The 12,823-nt window shown below is 54.6% G+C and overlaps 1 protein-coding gene across 1 annotated transcript; it reads left to right on the top strand.

Annotated features, from left to right (window-relative positions):
• Positions 1-533: 533 nt before the first annotated feature.
• Positions 534-12,549, top strand: CIBAR2 (CBY1 interacting BAR domain containing 2). The gene is made up of 9 exons (XM_066243080.1): positions 534-637; positions 2,616-2,850; positions 4,840-4,908; positions 4,996-5,097; positions 5,209-5,214; positions 6,341-6,445; positions 9,896-10,009; positions 11,338-11,439; positions 12,244-12,549. Exons 1-9 carry the CDS (start codon positions 618-620, stop codon positions 12,385-12,387), a joined length of 897 nt encoding a protein of 298 aa, XP_066099177.1. The 5' UTR covers positions 534-617; the 3' UTR covers positions 12,388-12,549.
• The last annotated feature ends 274 nt before the right edge of the window (positions 12,550-12,823 follow it).

Below are 12,823 nucleotides of genomic sequence, written 5' to 3'. Positions count from 1 at the left end.
GGAAAAAAAACCAATAAAATGATGACAAAAATGTTGAAGCTGTTCCTTTGGGCTGATGCCCTCAGTGACAAGGCCCCGAGCCCTCCCCCCTTTCCCTGTGCTCTTCTGCACACCCATCCCCAGTAAGCAGGTCTCCTAGGACCCTGCCTGCCCTCCCCCATGCCCCCGAGGAAGGCCCGGTGCCCTCCTAAGGAGGAGGGGCCTCAGCACTCAGAACCCACAAGCACAGCGAGGCCCAGGGCTGAGTCCCAAGTAAGTGGCCCTAAATCCAATCCCTGCTACTTCCTGGGGCCCCACAACACTGAGCTGTTCTACCAGAACCTCCACCTCAAGGGGAGAGTGGGGGCCTCTCTAGGACTCCCCTGAGCAGGCAAGGCCGGGCAGTCCCTCCTCACCCACCAGGAGAGGCCAGCCTGGGGAGGGGTTGCCAGGCAACCAGCAGAGTCTCCTCCCAGGGTGGCTGTGAGTGGTCACGTTGCCCAGCAACCAGGTGGCAGCGTCCCTTGAGCCAGGACCACGCAGCTGTGCCTAGCCCTGCCTGCTTCTTACAGGCCCACAGGACCCCTGGGGCCCTATCCTTATTCCCCAAGAACAGGACAGCTGGCGCTCTGGTCACAATGAACACTGTTCTCTTCAGGTGAGTGGCCCTGTGCTGGCGCTGGCGCTGGCCCTGGCTGGGAGGGAGGGAAGGAGATGCACCAAGACGGATGGGGCAGCTCAGATTGCTTGATGGAGACGGAGTTGGGGAGGTGGGGGGTGACGAGAGGGCCACATCCTGCCCACCTCAAGGTTGAAGGAAGACAGGGCTCAGGAACACAGGCTTCCAGAATATGGCCTCTGTGCTTCTCCAGCGTTACTGCCCATGGCTCTGGGGTAGCCAGATTCATAGGGTCCATCCCAACTTCCCTCATTCCTCTCTATTTGGAAAACCCTCCTTCGTGTCTCAAAGCCCCGCCAGGCATCGCCCCAACTATCCCAACCCCACTCTCTCCAGCCCAGTTCTCTTTCTGCTCACACAACTCACTGGCTGGCCCTTACACCGCTGTTTCCACGCCTGGTCCCACTGAGGGTCGCGAACTCGAGGGCGTCTCTGAATCACCGGCTGCACTTTAAAAAAAAGTACAGCCCCCTGGCCCCCGCTCCCGGGGTCCTGGTTGACGAGTCTGGGGGCCTGGGAAGCTGCATGCTTAACCGTGGCTCTGGGGATTCCGATGGAGGGGACCCAAGGACTCCCCCTGGAGAGGCTGATACGGTCGGTGGGCAGCTGTGTGACCTGGAGCAAGATGCCCTCCCCCCTTGGGCCTCAGTTTACTCATTTTTTAAAAATGGTGACAGTCAGAGTGTCTTACTTACGGGGTAATGTATGCAGAGTGTTTTGCAAACTGTGAAGTGGTGTACGAGTTAGGATCTGTTAGGAGGATAAAGAGCTCTCCCATGCTGTGGGGAGGGGGGCAAGGGAGATGTTGAGGGGAATATGGGGGGAGGGGGGATGCATTCGGGGCAACACTAGAATCTATGTAAACACAATAAATTAAAATTAAAAAAAAAGGGGGGGCCCTCCCACAGTTTCCAGCCTTAGGGATGTGACTGGAAGGTTGCACAGGGGACTCAGGTCAATTGGAGAGAAGCTATCATGCTTCTACCAGGGGGCAGATGCTCGGAGCTGTGGTAGAGGCCCGGGAGGGAGGTGAGTGGCCGAGGCTGTTTAGGATAGACTGCACGTGGCAGGCCCCTCAGTCACTGCGCATATGCGCACTGACGACCATGATGGGCGGGCACCAGGCCAGCAACTGGAACTCCCACCCTGAGACCGAGGGTGAGAAAAACCACACACGACAGGTAGTGGTCCGTGACATGTCAGACAGACAAACTAAAGCTTTGGGGCTGGGGTGCGGCATGAATGGAGGGAGCACAAGGCTCCAAAGACAGTGACTCCACGCCCTGTGGCACTGGGGTGGACACGGTCGTGTGCATTCGTCAGAACCCACAGAACGTTCACCGCCATGTAAACCGTGAACCGTAGCACCCCTAGGCCTGCTCTGGGGTGATACGTCTTGATTCCGAACAATGTTGGGCAAAGGGTAAGCACTGAACATTAACTTTAAATGTGATTGTCACTACTGCTTGTAGCTAATAATGTATCACTGTTGGCTCGTCTTTTGTAACAACTGTCCCCCCCCCCCCCAATGCAAGATGTTACTAATGGGAGTGGGTGTGCACTCAGAGAGAGGGGATAGGGCAAAGCTTCAGGATTCAGAGGTGGAGGAGAATTTCAGCAGCTTGAGGAAATGATAGAAAAAGAGGATTTTTAGAGGGAAGAGGCCACGGCAGCTAGGGAATAAAGAACGACTCTGCAGGGGGACATGAGCCCCTCTAAAGGGCTGCAGGGAGGGAGGAGGAGGTGCCAGGCCCATGCTGGCATTCCTACCTGGCCGCCAGCCAGCTCTGTGACCCAGCGGGGCTCTTGCATTGGCCTCGATGGACTGACACCTAACCTGGAGTCTTGTCCCAGGGACCAGACGCCTGCCACAGCGCTGGCCACCTGAAAGGAAGGGGACAGGTGGGTGAGTCCTGTGTGGCTGCCCAGACTCCCCCTCGGGCCCCCACCTCCCCAGGGACAGCCAGGCACGGGCGATGGAGGACACGGTGGACAACGCCGAGAAGAACTTTGGCCAGTTCTGCTCACTGCTGGCCGCCTACACCCGAAAGACAGCCCGGCTGCGGGACAAGGCCGACCGGCTGGTCACGCAGCTCGTTGACTTTGCCAACACTGAGAACGCCGAGATGCGGGCCACGATGAGGAGCTTTGCCGAGGACCTGGCCAAAGTGCAGGACTACCGGCACGCCCAGGTGAGTGGGTTTGCAGAGGCCCGGCCCCATGGCCAGGGAGGGGTCAGAGGGTTGAGACAGCCCTTCTCTTCAGGGCCACAGCCAATGGACTGCTCCTTCCTGGGGGTGTGTGTGTGGGGGGTACACCTCTGCTCACAGGACTGAGGGCAGGAGGCTTTTGGGAGTTGGACAAGTGGTGGACAAGGCGAGAAGACACAGGAAGCCGGTCCTGAGCGCTGCCGCTGTGCAGTCCCTGAGTCACGGGCGGGAGGCACATTCGCAGGGCCCAGAGGAGGCACACACATCCTGGGGGCTGAGGCCAAGGAGACTGCCACGTGTTAAGAAAATAGTTAAAAATAAAAATCTCCTGCCAGCCCAGCAAACTCTTTTCCATGATCGCAGAATGGAACTCAACAGTTGTTCTACTAAATGAGCTTTAAACCAGACTCGCGTCTCTTGCCGGGGATCCAAGGAGAGAGAACACAGACAGAGACCTCCCCCTCCCACAGCCAGGCAGTGAGGACCCCTCACGTGCACGGTCTCCAGACGGGGCTCACTTGTCCTTTGTCAGGGGACTCAGCGCCGTTTGTCACACAGGATTTTCTAATTCCACCTGGTGACTTGGTGGCCACCTGTGTTAGTGAATGGTCTGTACCCGAAAGGAAAAGTACAATTTCCCATGCTGCTAGGACAAGCAGGTGCTTACAGCTTGGACCCAGGCACTGGGGCGAAACTCCAAGAAACATGACGGAAAGGGAAGGAAAAGACTCCCCCTCCCCTTTATGGGTTTGGGTTTACTCTTACTAGCATCCTAAGCCTCTGAGAAGGAGAAGGAAGGGGTTGGGTGGGGAGTGCAGCTCCCCCTGGCCCAGCTAATGAGCCGGATTTCCAGGGAGCCCATCCTTAAAGCATCAACTTCACCTGGAAACTTGGTAGAAATGCAGATTCTCAGGTCATACCCTGGACCTGCTGCATCAGAATCTCTAGGGTGGCGCCTGGTGATCAAGGTTTTCCGGAACCCTTGGAGGGGCACCCCTAGGCCTGCTCTGGGGTGATAACGTCTTGATTCCGAACAATGTTGGGCAAAGGGGGCCCTGGCCGGTTGGCTCAGTGGTAGAGCATCGGCCTGGTGTGCAGGAGTCCCGGGTTTGATTCCCAGCCAGGGCACACAGGAGAAGCGCCCATTTGCTTCTCTACCCCTCCCCCTCTCCTTCCTCTCTGTCTCTCTCTTCCCCTCCCGCAGCCAAGGCTCCATTGGAGCAAAGTTAGCCCGGGTGCTGAGGATGGCTCTATGGCCTCTGCCTCAGGTGCTAGAATGGCTCTGGTTGCAACAGAGCGACGCCCCAGAAGGGCAGAGCATTGCCCCCTGGTGGGCATGCCGGGTGGATCCCGGTCGGGCGCATGCGGGAGTCTGTCTGACTGCCTCCCCGTTTCCAACTTCAGAAAAATACAAAACAAACAAACAAACAAAAAAAACCAATGTTGGGCAAAGGGTAAGCACTGAACATTAACTTTAAATGTGATTATCACTACTATGACTGATACTGTTTACTGAAGTGTCTAGTATTAGGCTTGGCAGACAGGCACCGGCTCTAGGGTGTGTGGCATCCCCTTCACGGACCCTGCTGTGTTCTTAGGGGCCACACATGCAATCCCAGGCTATTCCTTGTCCCAGGCAGGTGTATGGAGCCTCCCAAGCGAGATCCGAAGGCAGTTTGGAGAACTAAAATAGAGACAGGTCCCATGTCTGAGCAAGGAAACGAGGCTCAGCGAGAAGAAATGTATTGCCCAAGCCCTTGGGAGTCACAGCCCTGGGCCCAGGCTGGTGCTCCCAACTCTAAGGAGGAGGGAGGGTGTCCCATACTCCCCTGCAGCCCCACAGCCCCCACCCTGCAGCTGTGTGTGTGCTGACGGCACTCTACAAATAAATGCAGGCTGGAGGCCCTGTGGTCTCCAAGCTTCTCCCTGGCTCTGTCCACATTGATTCTCCGCATGTCCGTGCTCCCCCAGGTCGAGAGGCTGGAGACCAAGGTGGTCAACCCCCTGAAACTCTACGGGGCTCAGATAAAGCGGACGCGGGTGAGTGAGGACGCTACACCATGGGGTGGGCAGTGTCGGGGGCTGGCTGCGCTAGGGCCCCAGGAAACAGCCCTCCTACTCCTTTAGGCCGAGATCAAGAAATTCAAACACGTCCGGCATAACGAGATCAAACAACTGGAAAAGCTGGAGAAACTGAGGCAGAAGTCGCCTTCGGATAGGCAAATGATCGTATCCTTCCCTGGAGTCGGGCCCGGGGCTGCCGGGTCAGGGTGACCGTTTGTCACGGGCGCCCTCTGGTGGGGAACTGCTGGTTAACCTGATTCCTTAACAGCACTTCAGTCCCAGGTGAGGGTCACATGTCTGTCTGGGGAAGGTAGAATCACATGCAGGTAATGCATGACCTCACAAACGGCGAGGTGAGCTTTTCCCTGGGCAGGTGTATGCTGGGCTCACGATAGGAGAGGCAGGGGTGGGGTGGGGTGGGGGAAGCCAGGGCCAGGAGCCCTGGGTTCTGTCCCACCATTGACACTAATCAGAAGGTCAGCATCACTCCCCTTCTCAGGTTTCCTACTTAACACTCACACCAGGTAGGCACTTCTAGATGAGGAAACCCAGGCTAAGAAAAGTGTTGCCCAAGGTCACATGGGACCTAAGATGGGAAACCCAGAACTCAAGGCACCTGACTCTAAAATCCAGGTTCTGGGCCCTGGCCTGTTGGCTCAGTGGTAGAGCGTCGGCCTGGCGTGCAGGAGTCCCGGGTTCAATTCCCGGCCAGGGCACACAGGAGAGACGCCCATCTGCTTCTCCACCCCTCCCCCTCTCCTTCCTCTCTGTCTCTCTCTTCCCCTCCCGCAGCCAAGGCTCCATTGGAGCAAAAGATGGCCCAGGCGCTGAGGATGGCTCCTTGGCCTCTGCCCCAGGCGCTAGAGTGGCTCTGGTCGCGACAGAGCAACGCCCCAGAGGGGCAGAGCATCGCCCCCTGGTGGGCAGAGCATCACCCCCTGGTGGGCGTGCCAGGTGGATCCCGGTCGGGCACATGCGGGAGTCTGTCTGACTGCCTCCCTGTTTCCAGCTTCAGAAAAATACAAAAAACAATCAAACAAAAAAAAATATTCTACATGCCAAAATTATTGTCTAATGCGGAGCAACTGTTATAATAATAGCTCAGCAGGTACCCACTGTTTAATTCTCACAGCAACCCTGCAAGGTAGTTCTTATCACTGTGCCCTGTTTACAGGCAAGGAAACTGAGGCTCAGAGAGGTTAAGAGACTTGCATGAGGTCACACAAGTAGCAAGCAAACCTGTCTAAGCAGCTCCTGCCCCATTAAACATGGTCCTACTCGGCTATTTCTTCAATGACCAAACTGGCAACAGACCCCCATGAGGCAGAAGAGCTGGCCTCCCAGTGGGGCAAGGAGGCAGAGAATGATCTGGAATGAAGCACCCCTAACACTTTCTCTCCTGGGGCAGGCAGAGACCAGTGTGCAGAAGGCCTCGGTGGCTGCCAGCCGTACCAGCCACCAGCTGGAGGAGACAGTTGACACCTTCCAGGGGCAGAAGCTGAAGGACCTGCAGGTAGGGTGGTCTGCCCGTGCTGGAAGTCCTCAGGGCTGCTTTGTTTGTGTCTATGTGCGTGTGTGGAGCTGTGTGTGTGTGTGTGTGTGTGTGTGAGAGAGAGAGAGAGAGAGAGAGAGAGTGTGTGTGTGTAGAGGGGGGGAGCGTGTGCCCACACAGCTCCCAGCACAGTTAATCCCAGCCTAATCCTGGCCGTGGGGGAAGGGGGCTGGCTGCTCAGGACAGCTGTCCCTTACAGCTGGCCTGCGGGGAAGCCATAATTCAGCAGCCCTGCCCCTCAACTCTCAGGCCCAGTTCCCCAGCAGAACACGGCAGTTGTCTCCCCCAACCCCCTTTCTTTCCACACAGGATTTGCAGGACTTGCCCTGACTTTCTCCTCTTCTCCAGGAAGTTTTAAACACACAGGTGCCTTCCTCCTTCTGCCTAGATGCCACCCAAATGCAGCCTAGAACCCTGGACCCAGAGCCCGGCTCTTACAAGAGGGCCTCGGGGCATCGGGGTCTTCAAGGACACACTGGTCACACAGGCCCCTGCACCTGTTTGACCCCCTTCTAGTCCATTTTCCAAATTGCAGCCTGAAGGATCTCACCAAAGGCAGTTACAATTGGTCATTCTTAGGTTTCACATCCTCCTGTGACTCCCCTTGTTTCAAAAGGGTAAAAGCCAAAACCCTTCCCAAGGCTCCAGAAGCCCTAGCCCAGCACCCTGGCCCTTGGCCTCATCATAGACACTCTCCAAGCTCAAGTGCATCAAGCCCTTTGGTACCACAGGTCCTTTGCACAGTCTGTGCCCTCTTCCAGGAAGTCTCTCATCTCTCAGGGAAACTTGCCTGGAACCCCAGACTGATCCAGCCCTGTTCTTTTACAGAGACAGAGAGAGAGTCAGAGAGAGGGATAGACAGGGACAGACAGACAGGAACGGAGAGATGAGAAGCATCAATCATTAGTTTTTTGTTGCGCATTGCAACACCTTAGTTGTTCAGTGATGCTTTCTCATATGTGCCTTGACCGCGGGCCTTCAGCAGACCAAGTAACCCCTTGCTTGAGCCAGTGACCTTGGGTCCAAGCTGGTGAGCTTTTTTGCTCAATCCAGATGAGCCCACGCTCAAGCTGGCAACCTTGGGGTCTCGAACCTGGGTCCTCGGCATCCCAGTCCAATGCTATATCCACTGCGCCACCACCTGGTCAGGCCAGCCTTGTTCTTTTTTTTTTTTTTTTTTTTTCCTGAAGCTGGAAACAGGGAGAGACAGTCAGACAGACTCCCGCAGGCGCCCGACCGGGATCCACCCGGCACGCCCACCAGGGGCGAAGCTCTGCCCACCAGGGGGCGATGCTCTGCCCATCCTGGGCGTCGCCATGTTGCGAACAGAGCCACTCTAGCGCCTGAGGCAGAGGCCACAGAGCCATCCCCAGCGCCCGGGCCATCCTTGCTCCAATGGAGCCTTGGCTGCGGGAGGGGAAGAGAGAGACAGAGAGGAAAGCGCGGCAGAGGGGTGGAGAAGCAAATGGGCGCTTCTCCTGTGTGCCCTGGCCGGGAATCGAACCCGGGTCCTCCGCACGCTAGGCCGACGCTCTACCGCTGAGCCAACCAGCCAGGCCAGCCTTGTTCTTAATACACTGCTCTGCTCCCTCTGAGGGCAGTTAGCCCAGCGGGACAGATTAATTATATCTATAATTTACTCATTAATCTAACAAATGTTCAATACCACCTACTATGTGCCAGGTGCCCCTGTCCTCATGGAGTTGACATCCTGGCCTGCCACTGATTCCCACCATGCCTCATGCCATTCATCAGGGAGTGCAGAGTATGGCGAACTTGCTGTTCCATGCCTGCCTCCCATGTACATGTCCACAGGGATGACCCCTGCCTGTCTTGTCACCTGCTGGATCCTGGGCACCAGGTCCACGGCCTGGCTCTTAGCAGTAAATATTTGAGAAATGAATAAATGAACAAATGTGGTAATCAGTGCTGCAGCATCTATGTTGCAGGCAGGACTTAAAAGCTACCAGCTAACCTTATCAAGCCCCCGAGGTTTACAGCCTGAAGGCGGGCTCTGTGGGGTGCTGGCGAGAGCACAGGGTCCCCGGCCTCCCTCCGTGCTTGGGCTGACAGACGCTGCAGCATATAGTGGCCACCCTTTAAACTTACGGGGTCAAATTTGTAGGAGACAGCTTAACCAAGCCATCTCCTAACAAGTCATCTAAGAGATAAAAACCCAGAACTTGAAATTATGATTATCACTACATTGGTTTTAGGTCACACTTCTAATAAAATGACCATATTTCCAAAAATAACTCTCGAGTCACTGTAATAGAATACAGGGCTTCCCATACCTGAGCATGCAGCAGATGTCACCTGCAGGGCTCCTTAAAACACAGACCGATAGGCCAGTCCAGGAGCCCCATTCCGTGGGCCTGGGTGGGCTGGAGAATCTCAGTGTTTCTGACGAGCTCCCAGGTGGGAGCTCAGAAAGAGCTAACTGAATTCTCACAGGAGTCTGGGGACAGGGACTGCCCGTCTCTATGGCACAGATGAATAAACTGAGGCTGAAGAGGGTGTCATTCTCCAGGCTCCACGATGCCAGGAAATGGCAGAATGAGCCCTTTGCCCCCGCCTCTTACAGCTGTTGTCACCAGCACTGCCTGCCAGGGGCAGGCAGAGAGGAGGCAAGTATTTCCATCAGCCTTGGGACCCTCTCCTCCTCCTTCTCCCAGGCTGCCTTGCGGGATTCCGCTGGCCCGCCTCCCCCAGGTGTTTCCCATGTTACCCAAAGTGGTGTGTTTTCAAACTGCACACTCCTCCCCTGGCATCAAGCCTGCGTCTTGCTAGGGCCCTAACACATAGTAGGGGCTTGTGCTAGGCCTCAAAAACAAGGAAGCTTCTGCTGGGGCCTGACACACAGTAGGGGCAGTAGGGGCCTGTGCTGGGTCTGACACAGAGCAGGAGTCCCCACTGGGGCCAAACAGGCAGTTAAGCGCCTGCTGAGCCAAACTGAACTATCTAATCGAGAGAAGCCATACTTAATTACATTCTGTGGGCCTCTGGGCTACCAGCAGCGCCCCTCCCTCTCCCGGAAGCCCACTCACAGCCTGTTGGTGGCAGAGGCTCAAGGTCTATAGCTATCAACCTGCAAACACCTGTCCTTGAAATGAGAGGAGCAAAGGCTGAGTAGATGAACCCAAGGTGACAGAGCTGAGGGATGGACGCCCCTCAGAAAGTCTTCACTGAGAAATGAGGCCTCTACATTTCTGGGATAATCCTGGTGCAAGGCAGCCTTTGAATAGGAACACATGATCTATTCAAACAAATTAAAAAATAACATTGACCTAGGACTTGTCCCCATAAGGATGACTAAACCCCCTTCACTCTCTAGTTTGTTCACATGCAGGTGATCCCAGGACTCTCCTTTTGACAGTGTTACTTACATGATTAACATGTCTCTCCCCATAGAAAATTTTTCTGGACTTTGTAACCATTGAGATGGTCTTCCACGCCAAAGCAGTGGAAGTGTATTCCAGTGCCTTCCAGACCCTGGAGAACTGCAACTGGGAGAGGGATCTGGAGGTAGGTCACAAATGTCCCAGGTTCTGTTTGGTGGCGTGGGGCTGAATTCAATTTAGGTTCTGTCTTGATAGAAGCGGTTTTTGTTGGCCACATTTTGCAGTTTTTTGGGTTTTTTTATTATTATTCATTTTAAAGACTCATTCTGATGAACTGTTTTAAACATTTGTCCCTGGGTGCTAACCTAGAGGTGAGGAATTTCTAAATATTCTCTGTCTGGAATATCAACATGTCCATCATCACTTGGGTGTTTAAAAACAAATAAATGAATTGATTAATGTTCGCTATTGTTTGGATGTTCACAAGTTGCTATTGTTTGGATGTTACCCCATCTGAGCTGATGAAAATCTAGCTGTCTGAGTGACCTCTGGCACACCGCGCCACACCCAGTGGTATAAAACAGCAGTCAGTTGTGATGACTTGTGGTGGTCTGGGGTTGGTGAGCTCAGCTGGGTGGTCCCCACTTGGGTCCTTCATCAGTTTTCCATCAGTCAGTAGCTGGGGCTGGATCCCTATCAAAGGCTTCCTCACTTGCGTCTGGTTGTTGATGGCTGTCATCTGGGGTTCAGGACAGGCCATGCGGTTTGCAGAGCTCAGTGCAAAATAAAAATGTGGGCCTTCTGTTCAACAACTATTAAGAATTTCAAGACGGTGACAGTGGGTTCCTTCTGGGCTCAGGACCCTGGACCACTGCAGGAGCCGCACACATAACACAAAGTCCCCCCTGTCTGAATCCTGGAGCCCAAATACCTGCCCGTGGCCTCTCCGTATGGCGTGGGCCTCCTCACAGCATGGCGGCTGGTCCTGGAGTGAGCACCTATCCCATGACAGAGCGAGGAGGAAACTTCATCACCTCTTGTGACCTAACCTTAGCTGTAACAGTCACTTTTCCTGCATTCTGTTTTTAGAAGTAAGTCACTAAGGCCCACAGTCAAGAGGAGAATTATATTCCAGCTCCACATGTGGATTAGACATGTGGAAGAATTTGTAGATAAGCTTTAAAGCCACCCCGTGAAGTTCAAGGCAGATCCAATGGACTCTTCTGCATTCGCTCATCTCTGTGATATTCCTTTAGGGGTCAGAGTAATTTGCAATTATCCTGTGTGATTCTGGACATACTACCTAGCTTCTATGGGCCTCACTTTCCCCATCTATAAAACAGAATGTTAATACCCACTTAAGGGGCTGTTATAGGTCGTATAAAATAGTGAACAGGAGGTTCCCAAATAGGTGGGGCTCTGGCAATGCCAGCTGTGTCCCACCATCTTCCCACTCCCACCCTATCTTTGCTTCCCAATTGGATCTAACCCACCTGAGTGTCTCCATGGCAGGATTTCAGAGCCAAGATGCGCGGAGTTTATGGGCCTTACGACACTCGGCCGCTCACCGATGCCACCCCCGCCGCAGCTGTTCCGTGGGCTCTCCCCAGCCAGGTGAGCATTGGGGGTGGGGGTATGAAACCTGTGACAGAGTGAAGTGACTTGGGGGAGGCCATCTGAGAACACGGGTTTGAAACGAGACGCTGCCGGCGAGCCTAACCTGGCTTGTCTGGAAGATGAAAAAATAAACCACAGAACCTAGCTGTGCGGCCGCCGCCAGTCCTGAGCGCCCCCTAGAGGCATCCTGCAGTAATGTGCACTTGAGAAGCGAGGGCTCCTGGTGGTCCTCTTCTGCCTTCCTTGTGCCTCCGCCCCTCCCCTCCCCCCTCTGTGGATTAGAATTCAGGCAAGTCATATGGTGCATATACTACATGTGACCTCACGAGCCCAGCGAAGCCTGTGATCAGGCACATTTATATCTCTGCAGGGAAACCTCTGAGTGTTTAATAGTAGCATAAATAAAGATGTGAGGCAGCCTCATGCCAATAGGGTCGGTTCAGTCACCCAGTGGGTGGGAGGGGGGCAAAGGGGGAGCTCGCCTCACACTGTGTGGAGGGCACAGAGGTGTCTCTTGGTTTTCTGAGTAGTTCTTTCCAAAGGCACTGGAGGAAGTATGGGCCCAGCCAGGCTGACTGGATCCAAACCCACTGCTCCCAAGTTGAGTGGCCTTGGGCAAGTTTCTTAACCTCTCTGTGCCTTAGATGCCTCACCTGCAAAGCGGGGCTAATAACAGTACCCCTTCATAGGGTCGTGGTATTAGGTGAACAGATCTACACAGCGCACTTAGCAAGTGCTCAGTGCTGTGCCCGTTGTCATCACTGATGTCACTGCTGTGATGATTGATGGTTTATTGTTTAGAGTGCACAGAGCACCCTACGGAGCAGAAGAGAAGAGCAGGTGAGTGAGGATGACTCTGCTGAGGAGGACCTGGAAGAGGAGGACCTCAGGGGCTGGGGCGGGGACTCCCTGAATAGGAGGAGAACTCCCCAGTCAGAAAACTAGGGGCCAACCTTGGACGCCTGGGGGAACTCTGCTGTGTACCCTCGGCAAATTATATGTCCTCTGAGCTTCAATTTCCTCATCTGTTCAAGAAGGGTAATATCCCTCACCTCTAGGGTGGTCTGGGGATCAATGCGCCTAGCACGGTGCTTGGTGCCTAATAAATGTTCGATAAACATGTGCATCCCGACCTGACTTGTGCTGACTCTCATTTCCCACCCATGACCTGAGACTCTGTGTATTTAAATCCTATGTGTTTTTGTCAGTGCCCGAATTCCCTCTCTTTATAAGGACACCAGCCCCTTGCCTAACCAGGTGGTAGCACAGTGGATAGAGCATTGGTCTGGGATGCTGAGGACCCAGGTTTGAGACTCCGAGGTCGCCAGCTTGAGCGCGGGCTCATTTGGCTTGAGCGCGGGGTCATAGACAAGACCCCATG

The sequence above is a fragment of the Saccopteryx bilineata genome, chromosome 9 (genome assembly GCF_036850765.1).
Source record: "Saccopteryx bilineata isolate mSacBil1 chromosome 9, mSacBil1_pri_phased_curated, whole genome shotgun sequence".
NCBI lineage: Eukaryota > Metazoa > Chordata > Mammalia > Chiroptera > Emballonuridae > Saccopteryx > Saccopteryx bilineata.
This window is presented reverse-complemented; position numbering and strand designations above follow the sequence as displayed.